The sequence below is a fragment of the Sphaerodactylus townsendi genome, linkage group LG04, assembly GCF_021028975.2.
Source record: "Sphaerodactylus townsendi isolate TG3544 linkage group LG04, MPM_Stown_v2.3, whole genome shotgun sequence".
NCBI lineage: Eukaryota > Metazoa > Chordata > Lepidosauria > Squamata > Sphaerodactylidae > Sphaerodactylus > Sphaerodactylus townsendi.
Genome location: NC_059428.1, coordinates 23,477,954 through 23,500,879, shown reverse-complemented (window position 1 = coordinate 23,500,879; position 22,926 = coordinate 23,477,954). Strand labels below are relative to the sequence as shown.

The 22,926-nt window shown below is 46.1% G+C and overlaps 1 protein-coding gene across 1 annotated transcript; it reads left to right on the top strand.

Annotated features, from left to right (window-relative positions):
* The first annotated feature begins 2,030 nt into the window (after nucleotides 1–2,030).
* LOC125430821 (matrix metalloproteinase-27-like) lies at nucleotides 2,031–22,493 on the top strand. Its single transcript, XM_048493070.1, has 12 exons — nucleotides 2,031–2,171; nucleotides 6,521–6,753; nucleotides 7,680–7,828; nucleotides 7,914–8,042; nucleotides 8,592–8,612; nucleotides 9,787–9,948; nucleotides 11,468–11,588; nucleotides 12,837–12,967; nucleotides 13,476–13,635; nucleotides 19,219–19,322; nucleotides 21,193–21,449; nucleotides 22,441–22,493. The coding sequence occupies exons 1-11, from the start codon at nucleotides 2,070–2,072 to the stop codon at nucleotides 21,291–21,293; spliced, it is 1,413 nt and encodes a 470-aa protein (XP_048349027.1). The 5' UTR covers nucleotides 2,031–2,069; the 3' UTR covers nucleotides 21,294–21,449; nucleotides 22,441–22,493.
* The last annotated feature ends 433 nt before the right edge of the window (nucleotides 22,494–22,926 follow it).

Genomic DNA, 22,926 nt, shown 5'->3' with positions numbered 1-22,926 from the left:
GAACTCAAATCTTGCTCATCTATTGCCGAATAAAAACTCCATCCAGAAGGGAGGGGGATGAATCTGCTTGTGGAAGCAGCGCCCTGGCTCACCAGCAGATTTGTCCTCTCCGGGGCATTTATCCCTGCAAAGGGGCAATTTCGCCAGCATGTGGCCACTCCACACACACACAGAACTGGAACCGGGTGCGTGCCGGTGTGGGGGCATGGTGGGGATGTGGCGGGGGCATTCTGGGTCATTCCAGGGCATGCGAGGATGAGTGGGGCGTGGCAGGGGCACAGGACACAGGCATGCCTCGGGTGCAGTTCCCCCACGCTCCGCCCCTGGATGGGACTGCAACACAGCTATCCACCATAAATATTATATGTTGTATATGAACTGTAAAATATTATTAGCCTTCCAGTTACTAATGATTGTTAAAAAGTTCTAATTTCACAGTTTTCCCACCAATTGCATTCTTGTATAGTCTGTAGGGGAGTCCTTGGGATTCCCCTTACATTTCTGTTTAATGTAGGCATAGTCCTTAGGAATGGTCTCAGAAATTAAATGCATAATATTGTCAGCTTGTGGAAGCTAAGCAGGTCCGGGTCTGCTCACTGTTTCTGATGGAAGACCAGATTGCTAAGAGCTATATATATGCCACTTGGGATTTCACAGTGGAAGAAATGGGAGACATGCCAACAGTGGTGGGATTCAAATAATTTAACAACTGGTTGTTTACAAGCACCATTTTAACAACCGGTTCTGACAAAGTGGTGAAAACCTGCTGAATCTCACTACTGCATGCCAACCATTTTAGTAATGAAATTTCTTAAAAGAAATTGGGGTGGATTCAACCACCTTCCAAGTAGCCTTCCCCTAGCCTAAGGAGCCTTCCACACAAGTGGGTGTTTATCCAATGGAAGACCCACTTGCTCTGGATGAAGACTTCGTATATTGGAGGAAGACATAGAACTTGACCCTAAAGCAGGAGTGGCGTAGGAGGTTAAGAGCTCGTGTATCTAATCTGAAGGAACCGGGTTTGATTCCCAGCTCTGCCGCCTGAGCTGTGGAGGCTTATCTGGGGAATTCAGATTAGCCTGTACACTCCCACACACGCCAGCTGGGTGACCTTGGGCTAGTCACAGCTTCTCGGAGCTCTCTCAGCCCCACCTACCTCACAGGGTGTTTGTTGTGAGGGGGGAAGGGAAAGGAGATTGTAAGCCCCTTTGAGTGTCCTGCAGGAGAGAAAGGGGAGATATAAATCCAAACTCTTCTTCTTCTTCTTCTAAAGGAAAGCTGGGATAAACATGTTTTAACAAACAAACAAACCTTGCTCAGTACAGTGGTCGGAAAAGGGTAGGATCCACTGGATTGCTGATATTATTCATTGCACTGCTTGGCATAAGGAAAAATATTGAATGTTTCTGAAATAGTAAATATCTTCTGATTTCTAAAAATGGTGGAAGTCTTGATCACATCCCTGTGGCCATGTGTCCACACACCTTTCACAGTCACAGGAGTGTCCGTGTTTTTGTATGTTGGACACTATATAAACCATCTCTTCTCTTCATGTGCCTTCAAATCTCCATGGGCAATGACTTAGTTGTAACTTGACAGCCCACAATTATTGTTGTGGTTGTTGTTATGTTAACCTAGACCAGCCACTGCTTATCAATAAAGTGAATGAGAAATTTACTGCTTAACAGGAAAAAAATGAGTTCATTGGATACCAGAAGCCATCACTGCAATATAACTGTGTTTTTTATTGAAATGGCAAGAAACTATGGTAAAGAAACAAAATTGCAGGCCATTTTGAAAAGTCAGCCCAGAGAGATTTTTTAAAAGAATGTTATTTATTGGCTGTAAAAAAGATTACAAAATCAGGTTTTGCATTCACTTGTATTGTGACAGCTTCCACCGGCGTGTCTGTCTGCTTTTGCTTATTAGAGCATGATCAACTATGAGTCAACCAACCAACGGCTGATTTCAGCAAATATAAAACACAAGGAAGCTCAAAAACAACATTATTTAGAAAGAACAGAGTCTTCCTTTCTCATCCCCTCTCTCAAACTCAGTTCAGGTTTAGAATGAAGACCCTTCTCTTTTTGTTACTGACTGTCAGCATTTCTTACACACTCCCCATATACCCAGGAAACAGGAATGAAGAACAAAATGCACAGCTTGTTCAGGTAACTACAGCGGTCATTGCTGAGAAATGTTGATGTCTTTGCTGGTGTATCTGCATGTGTTTAAGACCAGGACCTGTTTGCCGCCGATTAGGCCAAAGCCTGTCATTCTTTCCAGTAACTTGTTGGAAGTGCCAAGAATCTGGTAGCTGATCAGGAACTACTTTAAATGTCTGGTTTTAAGTATGCGTGTGTATTTGTATCTTGCTTCTAATAGGGATGTCAGCAGTGGTGGGGTCCAAAAATTTTAGTAACAGGTTCCCATGGTGGTGGGATTCAAACTGTGGCGTAGCGCCAATGGGGCTGGGTGGGGCACGACAGGGGGCATGGCCGGGCATTCCAGGGTGGGGCATTCCTGGGCGGGGCTGTGACAAGGATGCAGCCACTGCACCGGTCCTTGGGTGGGAAACGAATGTATGCAGGCGCAGGCTGCCACGCACACTGGTGCACCTCCTGCTAGACTGCTTCAAGTTCTGCATGCTACTGCTGAGGGGAGGGACATAACTAAGGCAAAAATCACGTGGCAAAATCACCAATTAGTAACCCCCTCTTGGCACACACAAATAATTAGTAACCTACTCTCGGGAACCTGTGAGAACCTGCTGGATCCCACCTCTGGATGTCAGGCTGCTGGTTGGTACTCCCGAGAAATCTCGGAAAGGGGCAAGAGGCAGCAGTGACATCGTGCGGCACTTCAACATCAGGTCTGGGAAAAATCCCAATACATCAACCAACGCTCTGGAAACTCTATGGTATTGCCAGAGAATTTCAGGAGCATTGGTTGACATGCTGGAATTATTTCCTGATTTTTGCCTGGATGTGAGAACAACATTTCATACAACATTTTCCCCATGGGCCTGGAGGAAAAGGCAGATAGGCGTGCCCAGTCAGCAGGAGAATGATGCGGCTGGCCTCCACACGGGCCAGGGCTCTACGGCTGGCTTTGGCCCCGCCTGGTCAGGGAACACTTTTCCACCAGTCAACTGGCCCCAAGGGACCTTGGGGAGTTCCAAGAGGGGCCTGTAAAGCCGGAACACCAATGTTCAGCGGGGGCAGCCTTTGAGAGGGGACCAGCCGAAGAGTGCCCCCCCCCCTTTAGCTCTTTTAACATTCCGAGTCCTTTTTTTTTATCTAATAGGACTGCAGCGCTCCCCTCCCTCTTAGGGAGTGATTTAAGAATTAGGTACTTGGACCCAGGCCTCTTATTATCCTAATACTGCTGTTTTGAAAGGTTTCCAACCATATTTATTTGTACTGCCAGATTTACAATGTTTGCATAATCACTTCAGAGCCCCCCCTTAGGATAGAGGCCATATATGTGTTTAAATAATAAATAAATAAATAAATAAATAAATAAAAATATTGACCAGAATCAGGTGGATGGCATCTTTGCTTGTAAATTCTGAGAACTATTGGTGTGTCCAAAAAGGGGAACAGAGATCATACCTCCTCCCCAAATTGAAGAGGCTGACAGACTTCTTCCAACCTTCCAATCTCAGCCACCTGCACTATGGGTATAACTCTAGTTTGCCTTACTATACTTCAGAGAGGATTTCTGAGGTAAATCATTTACCAAAAAGAAAGACAGTGAACAAGATGGCCCCCCTCAAAAGTTATATACATTAAGGGGTTTTTTTATTAGTGAATTGAAGATGGCACACCTTTCTTGGACAGTTTCTGTCAGGTAGCTAAGCTATATTTGGATCAGGCTGGGAACTCGAGAATAGCTAGTGAAATGGAGTGCTGTTGACATATCAGACTAGGACCAAGTATATCAGAAACCAAATCCCACACTGCCCAATATCTCACCAGGTGATCCTGAGCCAGTTCATCTCAGTGTTATTGTGAAGATAAAATGAGTGGGATATTATTTAAGCTGTCATAAATATCTTTGAAGACAGAATAGATTGCTAGAAAGATGTTACTATGGTGATTACCTGACTCGAGTCTTTGGATATAAAGTAGATTAACAAAGTGGTCAGTGGGATCTTATGACAATGGGATCTTATAACAACGATGCCTTAAAAGAGCTGGGCACTGTTCACTTTGTAAACACATAGATGAATTCAACAGGATTGCAAAATAATAAATGAGGGGAAATTTGTTTTGTAGGTACTAACATTTGTGAAATAATTGTGCCTCATTTTAAAAAAATACAGGGTTTTGAAATCCCAGTGAGAGAGGGTTGTCAGATTTAGGGTGGGACATACCTAGGGATTTGAGGACGGAGCCCGGGGAGGAGAGAAATCTCAGTGGGGTACAGCATCATACAGTCCACCCTCAAAACCAGCTATTTTCTCTAGGGCAGTGATGATGAACCTTTTCGAGACTGAGTGCCCAAATTGCAACCCCAAACTCACTTATTTATTGCAAAGTGCCAACACGGCAATTTAACCTGAATACTGAGGTTTTCGTTTAGAAAAAATGGTTGGCTCTGAGGCACGCGTTACTCAGGAGTAAGCTTGGTGAAGCAACTGTGCAACACTTTGAACAGGTGAATCACACCCCTAGGAGGGTTTACTCAGAAGCAAGCCCCATTGCCAGCAACCAAGCTTAGTCCCAGGTAAAGGATTGTGCTTTAGTTCTTCCCATGAAAATCAGTGGGGTTTAATAGCACTTAACAGGGTTACCTACACTGCTTTCCCAAAACTAGGTCTTAGGTTTAATGGTAATAATCTCCCTGAAAAAATTACAGGGGGAGGGGTGTGGGGGGAGCGGAAGTAAAACTTTTGCTTTCTGAAACCCAATAAACCCTCCATCACAAAATAGAAGTAAAAAGGCAGTCAAGGAAGGCAATCTTAAGCAAGAATGCTGTGTGAGGGGTGGGATAATGTCAGGAAAGCTAAATTAGTGGAGCATCCATCTGATTTGCAGTTTTCCTTCACATGTCATAATAGCACTTGACTTCCCACAAAAATGCAACAGGAACAGAAAAATAAAAGCAGTTTTAGCAAAGACCTTGGTGTGCTTTTTAAAAAATGCTAAATGCATCTCGGTTCCTCCACCCTCTGCCCAGGCAGTTGGCAAAAAACTTGGGTCTGAGCATTTCCCCGGTGTTTCGAAAGGCCCACGTTTTGTTTGTTCAACCCCTCGAGCAGCAGCAGCCAGCCTGCTCCAGCCTCCAGAAGGTCCCACGGATGCGCTCCACTCTGCCTTGTGCCATTCCAGTGCCTCTGTCCCACCCCTCTGCCTCCACTCCACCTGCTTGAGCAGGGGCCAGCCTCCTCTAGCCTCCAGCAAGTCTCGCATGCACCACACCACTCTGCGCCTCTCTAGCATCCCCGCCTCCTCTGCCTCTGCCCCCCCCAGGCAGCAGCCACCCAGAGCACAGGCACCAGGCCCACCAGCCAAGTCCTCCTTGCTTGCCACAGTGATGAACTCTGTGCACATGTGCCACAGAGAGGGCTCTGAGTGCCACCTCTGGCACGCTTGCCATAGGTTCGCCACCACTGCTCTAGGGGAACTAACCTCTCTCCTTTTATGTCCCTACTCAGCCTCTGCGATCTGCAGAGGCAACTTTGCTGGTGGTCCCCAGCCCCTCAGTGATGTGACTAGCCTCTACCCGGGCCAGGGCTTTTACTGCCCTGGCCCCTTCTGGAGGAACACTGTCCCTCTGGCCATCAGAGTCCTTGGACAGTTCTGCAGGGCCTGTAAAACAGAATTGTTTCACTGGGCTTTGGGGCGGGCTAGTCGCTGATTGCCTCCCCCGCCATTCCCCTCATACCATCATAACTGGTTACCGCCGTATTGCATCCAGGGTTAGGAGGTTCTTCAAGTGCCATCTGATATTAGGTTTTTTCTGTCTTGTTCTGATGTTATGTTTGATTATTTTGGTTTTCATTTATTTTACTGCAATTATGTTTTAATGGTTTTATCCTGTACACCGCCCAGAGCCCTTCAGGGGTGGGCGGTATAACAAATTTAATTTAAACAAACAAACAAAACTCTGTAGCCTGTAGATGAGGTGTAATTCCAAGCAATCCGCAGGTCCCACCTGGAGGCTGACTTCTTTAACTGCAGAATATCATAATGGGTTGAATGTAGCTTTGCATGAACAGAAACACAAACTCAGTGCAATTACATTAGTGCAAAGCAACAGTTCTAGATCTACAGCGATAGCTACAACTACCATTACTTACACAGAAATGCAGATTGGGAGCAAGAAGCTGAACTGTACAAGCTAACAGCACAATCTACACAGTTTTTAAATTATATTTTTGCTTGAACAGGAGCACTAAGTGCCCACAGAAAACTTGCACTGGATACAACACACGTTCCTAGGAAAGTTTTTCTTTCAATTACAAGATTCCTCAAGATCCAGTAATAAGTGTATTCCTTTTTTTTATCATTAGTACCTAGAACAGTTCTATGAGCTAGAACATGAACCAAAACCACGAGCCAGGAAAAGCAGCAATTCCTTAGAGGACAAAATCCGACAAATGCAAGATTTTTTTCGGCTGAATGTGACAGGAAGCGCAGATGCGGACACACTGGCACTTATGCAACAACCAAGATGTGGCATGCCAGATATTGCCAGCTTTGTTCTGGCTCTACCTGGATGGAGCAAAGCCAAGTTAACGTACAGGTAAATCATATGGTGCAAGATGAAATGTGATTTTGAATCAAAGTGTGCTGCTCAGAATATACACTGAGTGGGGTTTTAAAAAAACCTTTTAGAAACATTTTCCTTCTGCTTGTTGAACATCTGCACAGCTATTAAACAACCTAAGGCAGTGGTGGCGAACCTTTGGCACTCCAGATGTTATGGACTACAATTCCCATCAGCCCCTGCCAGCATGGCTAATTGGCCATGCTGGCAGGGGCTGATGGGAATTGTAGTCCATAACATCTGGAGTGCCAGCTGCTCACACTCATGGACCTAAGGCAGTGGTGGTGGCGAACCTTTGGCACTCCAGATGTTATGGTTTACAATTCCCGTCATTTTGCCCAGCATGGCCTAATTGGCCCATGCTGGCGGGGGCTGATAATTAATAATCCACTGCTTTATCGCAAGAATACCACCACCATGGACCTAAGGAATTAATGGTCAGAATGGACCCTGGATGAATTTGACCGAATCTGGAACCTGATCAGTGGATGCTTTGGGTATCCATGATTGCTGGGTGCAAGCACAGAATTTAATTTCTGGCATGGAATTTAGGAACCTGAATATTCCAGTTTTCCATGAGGAATGAAAAAACACATCAGACAAACATTTTCATTGTACACTGCCTCAAGTGGGACTTTATTTATTTATTTAATTTGTATGCCGCCCTCCCCCAAAGGGCTCGGGGTGGTGTCCAACATAAGATATAAAAATTAAAAACAAGTAAACAATCAGTACTCAATAATTAAGAACCGTGAAAGCATTACAGATGGCTTTCAAACTCCCACCCCTCCCCCTTACTTGTACCTTTGAAAAGGTGTTACAGAAATATTCTAAATTAATTAATTTGGCCTGATGGTAATGGTGACAGTGATGAAGATTTTTCCCTCATTTTATTATACCAGGATCTTGAACTACACACCTGATATGGAAGCAGCTGACGTGGAAGCCGCTATTCAAAGGGCATTCAGTGTCTGGAGTACTGTGACTCCTCTGACATTCACGAGGATTCATCAAGGAAAAGCAGACATAAATATTGCGTTTGTGACTGGAGGTAGTATGTTTGTAATACAACCATTATGAGATTAATGAACATCCTGGTTTATCATGACAATGTCAGTAATGATTCTTTTCCTCAGAACACGGCTGCTGTCCTCGGCCCTTTTATGGGCCCCAGCAAGCTCTTGCGCATGCTTTCCCCCCGGGCGCTCCTTTCCGTGGAAACGTCCACTTCAATGAGTATTACAACTGGGCTACTGATTCAGTTAGTAAGTTGGAAAAAATCCTTTATCAAAATAATATGTCAATATGGACTTCATTTTAATAAAAAGATAGCATGTTTTATAATTCAAAGGAGCAGCAGTGGTGTAGTGGCTAAGAGCCTGTACACTCCCACACGTGCCAGCTGGGTGACCTTGGGCTAGTCACAGCTCTCTCAGCCCCACCCACCTCACAGGGTGTTTGTTGTGAGGGGGGAAGGGCAAGGAGATTGTAACCCTTTGAGTCTCCTATAGGAGAGAAAGGGGGGATACAAATCCAAACTCTTCTTCTTCAAAGAAGAAAACTTTTTACTGTGCAAAGGCTAACTCATAGCATTTTGTGACCCTGCATTGTTGACGTTTAGAATGCCATTCCAGACAGCACATCCTAAAAAAATCTCATTTGGCCCTTACCCATTTCATCTTGCTGTTTGTACTCTTGATCACAATGGGACTTTCGCCAACCGATTGATTCCCATATTTTTGCTTTATGATATAGAGATACAACAATTGCAACACATAATCTTTTGTAATTTAACTTGGACCTTTTTTTTCCAGCTAATACACCATCTCAACTAAGTAAGTAAATAATCTACTTGGTAAGTACTTTATTTAGCATTCCTAATTACTATGTAAGGGCGTGAAAGTTGGACAGTGAGGAAAAGTGACAGAAGAAAGTTGATTAATTTGACATGCGGTGTTAGAAAAGAGTTTTACGAACACTGCGGACTGCCAAAAAGATAAGTAAGTGGGTTCTAGATCAAAACAAGTCTAAACTCTCCCTGGAAGCTAAAATGAGTAAACTGAGGTTATCAAACTTTGATCACATTATGAGAAAACCAGAGTCACTGAAAGACCCAACATGAAGGAAGCCACCATCCTCAGTTTGCAAGGCTGCTAATGATAGGATGTTTTGGAAGACATTAATTCATATGGTTGGCATAAGTTGAAAGTGATTTGATGGCACGAAACTGTCACAACTCCAGACTTGCTCAATCAGTATTTTAAAAGCAGAATTTTCATTTATTGATGACAAGCATAGGAAAGCTATTGTTATTGTCTGAACTGGAGAAAAGGCAAAAAGATTGTATTACCCAGCAGGGCCCACCCCTCCACTTTTCCAAAGGCAAGAAGATACAAACACACACACACTCAAGGAAGGAAGGGGAGGAGGGAGGAGAGAAGATGGTCACATGCATACACATACACATTCCGAAGACAGTGATAATGAGTTTCACTCCCTCCCCCCTTGTAGTTGCAAAGACACAAAGGGCCTTTCCCCACTTACCTTAAGCCCCGCGCTACTCTCCTCAAGTAGCACAGGGTCCCCCGGCACTCCCCACTACTGGGGCAGCGACAACGCAGCCGCCCCGCCGCTGTCGCTGTAGCGCCCCCTCAGTGCGCGGCATCCCTGGCGCTCTTGTAAATGGCGCTTTTTGATGACCCCCGTCGTGGGGACTCCCAGGCGCACACCAGAAATGACGGGCGCTTAGGGCAGCGCGCAGCGTAAGGGGGGTCGTGGTAAGTGGAAATGCCCAAAGTAAACTTTCCCAGGCAATTTGAGAAGGAAGGTGGCAAAAGCTAGAAGCATGGCAGAGCCCAAGCTAGAGGGTCATGACAATGGCACATGTACAAGTAATTTATTTGTCAAGATATGAACCCAGAAATAAGCCCAAGGGAAGTCAGTGGAATTCGCTTCAGGGATTTGCTGAGAATAGGGCTACCTATCTAACTTCTATACTTTTTTTTGCAGGTTTCAACTTGTTCCTTGTTGCTGCTCATGAGATTGGTCACTCGCTTGGACTTGCACATTCTGGTGACCCAGAAGCATTGATGTTCCCATACTTCAAGCCCACTCTCTCTGTCGACTCTCCTCTCAACCAAGATGATATTGATGGTATTCAAGCAATCTATGGTGAGGAGCCCTAAAAAAAATAATTGAGAACCAGTATGGTGTGATTGTTAGAGTATGAGTTGGGAGACATTACCCTGTTAAAAATGGTTCCATGTTCACCAGTGGCTGAACTCCTAGTCATATGAGCATTCTTAAAAATAAGTGAATTAAGAGGAAGATTTAACCTTACTTGTTATTTGGTTATCTTTTTTTGCCATCACTGACTTATGACGACCGTGTAGAGTTTGTTAGAGTATGGGTTGGAAGACTTTTCAAGACTGAGTGCACAAATTGCAACCCAAAACCCACTTATTTATCACAAAGTCCCAGCACAGCAATTTAACCTGAATACTAAGGTTTTAGTTTAGAAAAAAATCGTTGGCTCTGAGGCGTGTGTTACTTGGGAGTAAGCTTGGTGGTAGTCGTTGGCTTTGCTTTGAAGCAACCATGCAATTCTTCGAACGGGTGAATCATGACCCTAGGAGGGTTTACTCAGAAGCAAGCCCCATTGCCAGCAACTGAGCTTACTCCCAGGTAAAGGATCGTGCTTTTGTTCTTCGCATGAAAATCAGTGGAGTTTAACAGCGCTTAACAAGGTTACCTACACTGCTTCCCCAAAACTAGGTCTTAGATTTAATGCTAATAATCGAGCCCAGGCCAGCCTAGATGTGGCGGGGGGACTCTGTGCATGCCCACAGAGAGGGCTCTGAGTGCCACCTCTGGCACCCATGCCATAGGTTCTCCACCACTGGAGTAGGGTCTGGAAACCTAGGTTTGAATCCACACTGTGCCGTGGAAACTTGATGGGTGACTTTGGGCTAGTCACACACTTTTAGCCCCAACCCTGACAAGTATTTGGATGGAAGACCACCAAGGAATACCAGGGTCATTATGTAGAGGAAACCACCTCTGAACATCACTTCCTTTGGAAACTCTACAGGGTCACCATAAGTCAGTTGTCACTTGTTGGCAAAAAAAAGATAACTAAATAACAAGTAACATTAAATCTTCCTCTTAATTCACTTATTTTTAAGAATGCTCATATGACTAGGAGTTCAGCCACTGGTGAACATGGAACCATTTTAACAGGGTATTTATTTGTTCATTAACTGGTTGTTGACTAGCACATAATGCATTATAGCACAACCCACTTTTCATGCATGCACATTTTCAAAGAGGCCAATTGAGTTCTTTTTTCCCCCACCCCATACTGTGCTGTAGCTTCACTCAGCAAGTAGCTGTTTAAATAGACAGCTAAAGAAATCACACGTCATGTAAACTGCTGCTAAATAAATGCTGAGTTTCGAAAGAAAAATTCTATTTGATGTTCGGCTAAGAAGTTGTTAGTGAAGTTAATGAGTGCCGATCTTTTAGACGGCGCTTTCACCCATACAAACCTGTCTAACAGACATTTGAGTTAGTCACTAGTGAACAAAACAGGCCTGGTGACCAGCTCACCCCGATCATCACAGTCAAATAAGTAAATTGGACTGTCGAACGCATTCAACACGAAATTCACAGAATTCTCTTCTTACTGTAGGACCTTCACCTCATCCCCCAAAGGAGCCAGCTAAGCCAACATTGCCTAAGGCCTGTGATCCTAAGACATCATTTGATGCTGTTACTACTCTAAGAAGGGAAATAATGTTCTTAAAGGGAAGGTAAACAGAATTGATGGACTGATTATTTCTTTATTATTTTAAATACATTCAAATATTTATTTGCCATGACTATCAAGGAAGTATAGGCTGGAGAGGAGAGGGTCAGTCGGGGTTTAATTGTGATTTGTATGTTTTAAATTTTGTAAGCTGCCTTGAGGCATGAAGCAAAAGTGGCGTTCAAATCTTTAAGAAAGTAAATAAATAATATACATGAAAAGGTGATGGTTAAATTTTCCTCACGCTCTGTAATTATAGTAATCCCTATTCTCTCTCTTATGATCAAAGTCTTCTAGAAAGGACTCATTTATACAGAGTTTTTCCTCCTGGGGCCAGATAATACTATGGGTTGGATCCTGACAGATTTTTTTCATACTATTTCAACTATTCCCTGCTTTTATTATAACTCCCATCCCATGTGACTTTTGGCCATGAATGTCCCATAATCCCTAGCATAGTCTTATTTTCCATTTATTGGAGGACATCCCTGCCTGTTCCTCTCTTTTTTCACCTGTAGAAAAGCCTCTTTCCTGTTTTAAAGAAATTAATAGAAATTAAGTTTAAATAATTGTTTTTCCTTTTATTAACACAGAGTGAAGTATAATTACTCAAGGAATTATCTTAGGCTCATTCCGCACATGCAGAATAATGCACTTTCAAACTGTTTTCAGTGCTCTTTGAAGCTGTGCGGAATGGCAAAATTCACTTGCAAACAGTTGTGAAAGTGGTTTGAAAACACATTATTTTGTGTGTGCGGAAGGGGCCTCATTGTTACAGGTTATAATTACAGTGAGATCGGATTCTACAATTTACCAGGAGAAAATAATAGTTGGCAACCATGCCAAAATTTGTGAACCACCACATGATAGACAGACAGACAGGCCAGAGGATAAATGTTGGTTTTGTATATTGTATGCTATCCCTAGTTTTCCACATTTAAAACCTCAGGACTTTTTTGACTAACAATAGTGGCTATCCAGATTAATTGTATTAACATTGACCTGTAAACTGAAGTTGGAAGGAAGTTCCTTTAACTGAAGGAAGGCTTTAAATTTTGTGGAGTGCCAAGCCACTAAGATAAATGTTTTGCATTCAGCTAGGGATATATTTATGAAAACTAACTTAGCAAACATACGGCCCTGATTAGATTGGGACCACTGATTTTCCCAGCTCTGTGAGTGTAGCAAGTCTGGGTTTTTTTAACAATTTTATTTGCAATTTGTAATGCTAGCAATGATACCTTATTTTCAGGCACTATTGGAGAGTATATCCTGATCTCTCTGAAGTTAATTATGAATTAATTTCTACCTTTTGGCCTTCTCTACCATCTGGCATCCAAGCAGCATATGAAAACATGAATGATCGAATTCTCTTTTTCAAAGGTCAGTCATCTTGAAAATTATCCTTGTTTGTACTATTAGAAATAAAGAAGGTTTGAAATAAAGCTTTAAGCCAAACTTTCAACTGTGCTTTGGGAGACTTGGAGTTCCTTGGAAACTTATCAGAGTCCTTCAGTGAGAAGATGATGAAGGAACTTTCCTTGGAAGACTGTTTCTTCATCATTATAGACATTCCCCTGTAATGTGCTGCTGGTCATGTTCTGAGGGTTACTGTTGAGTGATAGAGGTGATGAAGAGTTCCAACAAAATTGAGGGTGTGGCCCCCAGAACTTGCCTCAAATTCCTCTGCAACATTATGACTTTGCAACAGACTAGTCATTGTGGGAAGCATTCCTGGAAGGTCACCATTTGAAAGCCTTTGGTCCAGTTGATGAGAACGTTATCATGGAGTATTTCAGTCTCCAGTGTCATAAAGCAATCTACCTATGCATGACCTGTGTTAGATAACATCAAACCTACTTTCATAAAACACTTTCCCCCTATTGAACAGGTAATCGCTTCTGGGCCCTACGTGGATTACAGATGGAGCCCGACTACCCCAAAACTATTGACCATTTGGGTTTCCCACAAAACATTAAGAAAATTGATGCTGCTGCTTTTGATAAGGATACTGAGAAAACATATTTCTATGTTGGTAACCAGTACTGGAGGTAAAGTTTCTGGGAAATGCCATTTTACAAGATCACAAATGCAGTAGGCCCAACGTGCCAATACTAGAATAATGACTGGATCACTGGGTGAATTGCTTGCAGATGTTCTCATACAATCGTGGGATCCTAAACCTTACAAAGATCCTCTGTGTACAAGCCTCATGCCCTTCCACATGGGTTGTGATATTTGTGTTCTGAGAATCTTTGGGAGGGATATTGGTATGTGTCCTACAACTCTGCTTACCAATTCTGAAGTTTTCTTCCAACCTAAGGAGCTTTCCTCCAATTTCACTGAGGTGGGGGAGAGGTTTGCTGGAGGAGGAGATACTTTATATGGAGAAATATGACAAAGGAGTTAAGTAACCTCTTAAAGACTTGCAAAAATTTTGTTTCAACATACACTTTCATAAGTCAGAGTTCACTTTTTGAGATGAATGAAGTGTACAGCCATTGGATCTAATTTTTTAATACAGGGAAATTGGGGGAGTGGGGTACTTCATAGATAAGCCAGTGTAAAGCAAGATCCCATTGAAGGAGTCATCCAAACTTAGGAGTCATACAAACTTATTGGGTGGAAGACACAAAGCTTCTTAGGCTACAAGAACCCCTCAGACTTTGCTGAGGAGAGTGGCCAACACAGTGGTGGGATTCAGCAGGTTTGCACCACTTCGGCAGAACCTGTTGTTAAAATGGTGCTTGTAAACAATCAGTTGTTAAATTATTTGAATCCCACCTCTGAAACTGGTTGTTAAATTATTTGAATCCCACCACTGGGCCAGCCTGTTCAGCCCTGCCTGGGACAGACCCTCCTGTTGGTCTGCCTGCCTGCCTGCCTGCCAAGCAGAAGTCCACCGGGTGAGCTGCCGCCTGCTGCCACTGGGAGGGAGTGAGAGTCCTTCCCCACCCACCCCATTGGGAACACCTGCAGGGGGTGGGGCCTGGCAGCTACAACAGGAGTTCCACCAGCAGCCCAAGGCAGCCAGCCTGTTCAGTCTGCCTGGGACAGACCCTCCTGTTGGTCTGCCTGCTCGCCTGCCTCAAGCTACAAGCAGAAGTCCACCGGTGGAGCTGTCGCATGCTGCCACTGGGAAGGAGTGAGAGTCCTTCCCCACCCACCCCATTGGGAACACCTGCAGTGGGGCCCACAGCTACAACAGGAGTTCCACCAGTAGCCCGCAGCCAGCCTGTTCAGCTCTGCCTGGGACAGACCCCTGTTGGTCTGCCTGCCTGCCTGCCAGCCAAGCAGAAGTCCACCTGGTGAGCTGGGCCTGCTGCCACTGGGAGGGAGTGAGACCTTCCCCACTCCACCCCATTGGGAACACCTGCAGTGGGGTGGGGCCTGGCAGCTACAACAGGAGTTCCACCAGCAGCCCAAGGCAGCCAGCCTGCTCAGCCCTGCCTGGGACAGACCCTCCTGTTGGTCTGCCTGCTTGGTGTGGTAGTAGAAGCATGAGGCTATAGGTTTTGGGGAGAGCGGCTGAACAATGGGGGCACCTACTTTGGGGCAGGGGATCCCGGTATTGGCTGGACGGGGTAGATATAGCGGTAGGCGGCGGCCATATGATAGAAGACGAACAAGATACGGTCATGCTCGTTCGCCTTCTGACCTCCGGGACCTATCCCAAGAGACTCCATCGTGGCAGAGTTCAGGGTTACTCTGGCTTCGTCGGGCTGAGGCTGACTACCGCCAGGTCCATCAACACAAACCGCTGTGCTCTCGAGATTATCTCGAAGCCCAACAGATGGACCTTGGCTTGTATCACTGAAACCTGGGTGCGTGAGAGGGAAACTGCCGCTTTAGGCTAAGTCACGCCACCTGGGTTCGCGTGCCTCCACCAGCCACGCAACACAGGGGCCGGGGGGGAGGTGTGGCTACGTTCATCTGTGATTCCATTCTCTTCAGGGCGGCCCCCATCCCAGAGAGATTGCCGGTGATGGAGTGTGTGTGTCGGCCTAGAGTGGTTGGTCGCGGAGAGGGATGAAGCGGTCCTTCTGATGTACCGGTCGCCTAGCGCACTCAGGGGACAGCCTGCTGGCGGGCTGCTGGAGGTGGTGGCGGATCAAGCATTGGCGGTTCCCCAGTCTTATTGTTCTGGGGGACTTTAATGTCCATGCCGGCCACCGCCTCATGTACAGTGGTGGCTATGGACCTGGTGTCATCCATGGCGGCACTTAGGCCTCTCCCAGGTAAGTTCTGGCCCCACTCATGAGGCCGGCCACACGCTGGATTTGGTCTTTGAAGTTTGGGGGGGTTAATATGGTCATATCCCTCTGGCACGGATAGAGATGCCATGGTCTAGCCTATTGATACGCCCTTGGAAGGATTGAGGATGGCTCCCTGCCACGCCAAACCCGGGCTAATCAGGCGAGGGGCTGATTTATTGCCTCGGCCTCGCGGAGACTTATGGGATCCAATTGGTTTCCTACGAATGCTCTGCGGGACCCTGAACCCGCCACATTTTTACTACCGATGAGCAGGTGGGAGGGACTGGAACTCCCGGCTCTCCGATGCCATCCGAGATTACGTTGCTCCCCGGCGTCCTCGGGCCTCGCGTGTTCGGCAGGTGGGTGGCTCCTTGGTATACCGGTGAGCTGCGCCATATGAAACGGATGGCTTAGGGAGCGACCAGGAGCGTAGTCGTAGGCGGAAATCTCGCTGACGGCGAGCTTTCGCGCCGCAACATCTTATAGGACGTTTATGAAGGCCTATGAGATGGTGCAACGAAGCGAGGCCGAAGAGGGCTTTTCTTCTCCTCCTCTCTTCGCGTCTGCTAGCTCCCGCTTGACGCCAATTATTATTTCGTGATAATTCAAGGTCCTTTGACCTCCTTATCCGGAAGGGTCTACAAATCCCATCGAATTGGCATATTAGCTGTGAGGAGCATTCATGAGACTTTTTGCAGATAAAGTCACGTTGTTTCTCACGGGACCTTCCCGCCACTTTATCTACAATTAGTGAACTGGAGGCTTTCCCTTGTCATCTTCTCGGGCCCAAAGTTTGGCCCAGGATTCTCCCTGCTCTCTGAAGCCGCTGTTGACAATGGGGCCTTGTGGCTGCTGTTAGACCTACTACCTGTCCTCTGGATCCGTGGTTCCCTCCTGGTTTATAAAGCTTGCCGAGGCGGAGCTACCACCCCATTTACTGTTGAACATCATCAATGGCTGACCCTTTGCCGAGCAAGGGGTCTTTCCGGATGGGTTGAAGGAGGCAGTGGTCCGCCCACTCTTCCAGAAAAGACCATCAAGTTAGATCCAGGTGATCGTGGCCACCACCGCCCTGTCTCCAGGAATCTTTCGTTTCTGGGGAAGGCAATTGAGAGGAAGTGGTGTTGGAGCAGCTTCAGGGTTTCCTGGATGACGTGATTGGCTTTCGACCCCTTACCAGTCCGGCTTCATGCTGGGCATGGGACGGAGACGGCATCATGTCGCCATCACAGACCAGCTCCGGTAATGCACTTTCGACCGGGGCGGATCGGCGCTTGCTGGATTTTGTTCAGATCTTACCGCAGCGTTTGATATGGTCGATCACGCGACCTTTTGACCCACCGCCTGGCAGCTTCCGGAGTACGGGGCACTGTCCTTCAGTGGATTGCCTTGCGTTTCTCCGGGACCGGAGTCAGCAAGAAGTGTGAGATGCGGGGATGCAGCCTCCCGGAGGTGCCAGCCTCAGTCCGGAGTACCGCCGGGAGAGCTGCTCATCCCCGGGCTATGGCTATTTAACATCTATATGCGAGCCACTTATGGCTCAGTTGGTGGGAGCTTTGGGCTGATCTGTCATCCAATATGCTGGGAGTGACACTCCAGCTCCATTCTTCTGTTGATGGAGGGGGGAGCGGTTGCCAGCCTCTGCGGCTCTCCAGCATTGTTTGGAGCGGCGGCAGCTTGGTTGGTTGCAGCAAGAGCAGGTTGCAAACTGGAAATCCCATCGAGAATGACCGGAGATCCTCTGTATGGCTAGACCGTTCACTTGAAGGGGGTGAGGGTTAGGGGATTTCCAGCCCGCCCGGTGGGTAATGGGGAGGAGGGTCCCTTCAAACTGGCGCCGACCCCCCTCTGTTGTTCGCAGGTCTGGGGGGGTCCACCTGGATTCGTCTCTCTCAATGGAGACCCATTGGGTGGCCCATACAACCCGGACTGCATTTTTTCCATCTTCGCCAGGCCCCGGGCGGTTGGCTCCCTTCCTCTCCCAGGCGGATCTGGCCACTGTGATCCGATGCAACGGTCACCTCCAGGCTGGACTCATTGTAGCTCAACTAAAACAATGCGCCCGGCCTTCCCCTTGCGTTTGATCTCCGGAAGTTAAAACTGGTCCAACATCGCGGCAGCACGCCTGCTCACAGGAGGCGCCTTCAGAGAACACATCCAGCCTGTGTTCGCGACAGCTGCATTGGCTCCGGTTGAATTGGTCGAATCATCTTCAAGGTGTGGGTTTTGACCTTTAAAGGCTTTTCGCGGCGTGCCTGCGGGACCCTCGATACCTTCGGGACCGCATCACCCCATATGTCCCAACTTCGGCCTCCTGGCGGCTCTGCGCAGAGGCCAACGCCTGGTGGCCCCCGGCCCTTCTATGATAGAGCTGGCCTCCACCGCAGCAGGCCAGGGACCTTTCACGGACACTGGCTCCCGACGCAATGGAACACCAACTTCCTCCAGCTGTCCGGGCCCTCGCGGAAAGGACCTTGGAGTGAGTTCAGACGCAGGGCCTGGAAGACTTCAATGTTGTTCCACCGCGGACGCTTTGGAGTGTCCAGCTGACTGACATGGTGCCCCCTCACTGCCCTGCCCTCTAGGGCAGTTACATCAAGGAGATCCCCTCATATTGAGGGGTCACGCCATCCCCTCATGGGGGGTAGGTTTTAAAATTAGGGGTCTGGGCGCCTTTATTATGTATTATGGTTTTTTGCTGTTTTATGAGTTTTAAGCTATTTTATGGATTACTATTAATGTTTGTTACCGCTGTTTTAAAGATTTTAGTGACTTGTTTTACCCTGTTTTGTGCTGTACACCGCCCAGAGCCCCTCGAGGATGGGGCGGCATAAAAGTTTAATAAATAAATAAATAAATAAATAAAACATATATATTTGCAGAAGACACACTGCAACCTGGAACTAATGTATGTCCATTTCCAAAACAAATGTCACTGCTAGGAGTGTGCACTGATTTTCCCCCAGTAATTTTCTAATTCAGGTTTAATAGACCAAACTGAGGGAGAGGGGGGGGGGGTCTTTTAAAAAAAGCTCAATTCCCATACCAATATGGGCTTTTTTGCCTTTTTTAACATCTGAAAATTGTCATGTCTGTTAAACTGTATGGTAAACTTTGCAGGGTTCTGGAGGGTCTTATTTTTAAGATAGCACCACCAAATTTTCAGCATAGCTATAAGTGACTCTCCTTAGAAGAACCCTGGGTTTGGTAAATATTGGGTCAGGGGGTCCATTAAGGCCAAATAAATGTTCTATGTAAAAGCTGATGTCATAAGATGCATCTTCCGTTGGAAGTATTCAGGACTATGTGCTGAATTCACACATTTAAAAGTCAATGCCTGATGGGAAGGAATCCATCTCATCACATGATCTATTTCAGGTATGATGAAAACAGTCAATCCATGGACAACGGGTATCCAAGAAAAATAAGAGAAGATTTTCCCGGGATTGGCCCAAAGGTTGATGCTGCTTTTCAACATAACGGTGAGGGCAAGTTGAATTTTCTTCATAAAGTTACACTTCTCAGGGACTTGGAGCACAGAATCGCAAGGACATTCCCTCTACCTTAGCTCATAACAACTAAGTTATTACTTGGTGGTGAGATCCATGTCCTCAGAACAGACCTAACTAACATGTATTAGAGTTTATCCTGGTGGAATGAAAATCCATTAGGACTGGTCTTCTTTCACGTGGTCAGTATGAACATAATTATAAAAGGAAGAAAAATGAAATTACTCCATCAATGTTCTTTTTAGTTGGAACAATCTAGAGATCAGCTTTGGGCAGTTACAATTCTTTATATAATGGTGGATACTATGCACACCTCTATTACCACTCTGGCCATTTCTGCATGAGCCAATAAACACAGACGTAGGATGCTAAAAAAAACAGTGGGGGGGGGGGGTTTGCACAGATCCTATCATCAAAACAAGTCTGCCCCGTGTTATTTCTCCAAACGGGGTTTTTTGAAAATCACTAAACTAGCTAATTTTTTTTTAATCAACCAGGTAGGAGGTGCTTTATTTGCCTCCCTTATCCTTTTTTTTAAATTTCACGGCTTATATCTGTGGGAGACCCCACAGCATAGTGAAGAGCCCTAAGGAAAGGGCTGCAGGCATAATGGGCCCAAGTCTTTTTTCTGTATTATCAAAGGCATTCTTGGCTAGAATCAACTAGCTGATGTGGATTTTCTGGGCTGCGTGGCCATGGTCTGGTAGCTTTGCCCACATCTGTGCCTAGCATTTTCAGAGGCATGACACAGTAAGACACCATAGATGCAAGCAAAACATAGATGCAAGCAAGACACAGTAAGACACCATAGATGCAAGCAAAACATTTGGAGCTAAAACTGCCAGACTACAGACCCACAGCCCAGAAAACCTACAACAGCCAAACTTCTTTCTCTTTCTCTCCTTCTTCTGTATCTTCACTCTAGGGCAGTGATTCCCAGCCAGGATTCCGCGGTTCCCTGGGGTACTGTGAGCACATCCCAGGGGTACCAAGACAATGCTATCAGCCCCCTCTCTTTGCAGTGTCTCCCACTGGCGCCAGCAAGGATATGGAGCTGGCCAAGGGTCTGCTGCGAGATCAGCAGCCACTTCCCTCTGCCCCCCCCCCCGGCTCAGCTCTCTGATCTATGGGTCAAACAAGCCCTCCCTGCCTCACCTCCACCCCCAGCAAGCCTCCCTGCCCATGGATCCTCTGATTCATGGACCAAGCAAGCTCTTCCTACCTCCCACCACTCACAGCAAGCCCACCCAGCCTCCCCCCACCCACAGTAAGCCTCCTTGCCCATGGATCAGAGGATCCATATGCCAAGCAAGCCCTCCTGGGCTCCCCCGCCCCAAATCCCCAGCAAGATGGGTGCTGGATGCTGGGGGGGGGGGGCGTAAAATCAGTTCTTGCCCTAGGCTCCATTTTCTGTAGATACGCCACTGCTCTCACGTAACTAATAATTAAAGTAAATCCATTTTTAAAAATAGGTGTTTTCCGCAAGGGTACCATGAGATATGAAGAGCGAGGTCAAGAGTACCGCAGTGTTGAAAAGGTTGGGAAACACTGCTCTAGGGGCATCATACTTGTAGCCAAAGATAAGAACATTTTGGTTCTCACCTCTGGTCATAGCTAGTCCTTAGATATGTGCAGCAGCAGACAAACCAGAAGTTCTTCAGCTGTTTCTAGCCAGCTAGCAGGATCTTTCCCACTTCCTCCTCCCTTGCCAGCACTTGAGACTATATAAGTTCCCGATGAAAGGGATTCCCGAAAGTGCTTTTGGGAGGACAACTCAAGAATATCGGCTGTCCTGTTTGACCATGATCCTCAACTTTAACAATCTTCTTCCCTTTCTTTCTAGGATTCTTCTATTTTTTCCACAGATCAAAGCAGTGGGAGTTTGACCTAAACAATAAACGCGTGATTCGTGTAATGAACAGCAACAGCTGGCTTAATTGTTAACATTAAACAACTCAGTATTTAGCATGCAGAGAACAGTATTCCGAGTGTATATTTTCAGGGCACCTGTTTTGTACCACAAAATATAACGCTTCTGAAATATTAATATCTGCAATTACTTTTAATATTCAGAATGAAACTGGTGTGGAACCAGTAAGTGTTCCTCTGGCTCTTGTTTGGTTGCCCCCTTCACTACTATATTACCCTTTTGGGTGGTCAAAAGGGACCCTTCCTCTCTTTTTCATCAACAAAAGAACTGTTTGGATCCAATTCACCATATTAGAAGAAGAAGAAGAAAAAGAAGAAGAAGAGGAGGAGTTTGGATTTATATCCCCCATTTCTCTCCTGCAGGAGACCCAAAGGGGCTTACAATCTCCTTGCCCTTCCCCTCTCACAACAAACACCCTGTGAGGTAGGTGGGGCTGAGAGAGCTCCGAGAAGCTGTGACTAGCCCAAGGTCACCCAGCTGGCATATGTGGGAGTGCACAGGCTAATCTGAATTCCCCAGACAAGCCTCCACAGCTCAGGCGGCAGAGCGGGGAATCAAACCCAGTTCCTCCAGATTGGATACACGAGATTAGATACACGAGCTCTTAACCTCCTACGCCACTGCTGTGAATAATGGATGGTAAAAGCCACACTGCATGCCACCAATGGACAAGATAGGGAACTCTGCATACCCAGGGGACACCTCAGGAATGCTCAAAAAACATGACTATCCATTAACAAAGAGAAAAGAAGTGATGGGACTCTCATCTTAAATTTTCTGCGCCTTTAACTTTTGTATGCTTCTTTGAATCCTGTGCTTCAGGAGAAGAGCAGCACATAAAAATGATGAAGAAATAAATGAAATGCTCATGAGAATTACAAAATGTTCCAGAAGGGATGGAATGCTGAGAGCCTTTGAGTATCATTTAAAGGAAAAAGAAGGAAAAGAAAAACTTTGGAGGCAGAGTAGGATTCTCATATTGCCCCTTCACGTGTTCCTTGCAAACTATTAGGCTGTATGTACAAAAGTCAAACCTGAGCTAATATTGTCAGCCAGACAGCTAAGGCTGATGAGGGATTACCTTTGCAAAAGTCTGTCAACCCAGGACACCATGTGGATTCAGGAAGCTGAGCCACCACAGAACATTAAAGAGAAGAAGAGTTGTTTTTATATCCCACTTTTCTCAACCTTCAAGGAGTCTCAGAGTGGCTTATAATTGGCCTCCCTTCCCCACCCCACAAGACACTTTTGTGAGGTAGGTGAGGCTGAGAGAGTTTTGAGAGAACTATGATTGGCCTAAAGCCACCCAGCAGACTTATGTGAGGGAATGGGGAATCAAACTATACCATGCTAGCTCAGCAACCTTTTTTTTCTGTCGTCAAATTTGAGTTATGATGACTCCTGATGGCATTTTCCAGGCAAGAGACGTTCAGAGGTGGTTTGCCATTGCCTGCCTCAGCATCATGGCCATGTTGTTCCTGGGACTATGTTGACTCCCATCCAAATATTTGCCAGGGCTGACCCCGCTTAGCTTCTGAGACCTGATGGGCTATCCAAATCAGGGCTAATACCAGGCATACCTGTTCTAATCATACATTTTAATCATCTTCGGAATGTGAGGGAGTCACAGATGTAATAAGAAGGGGG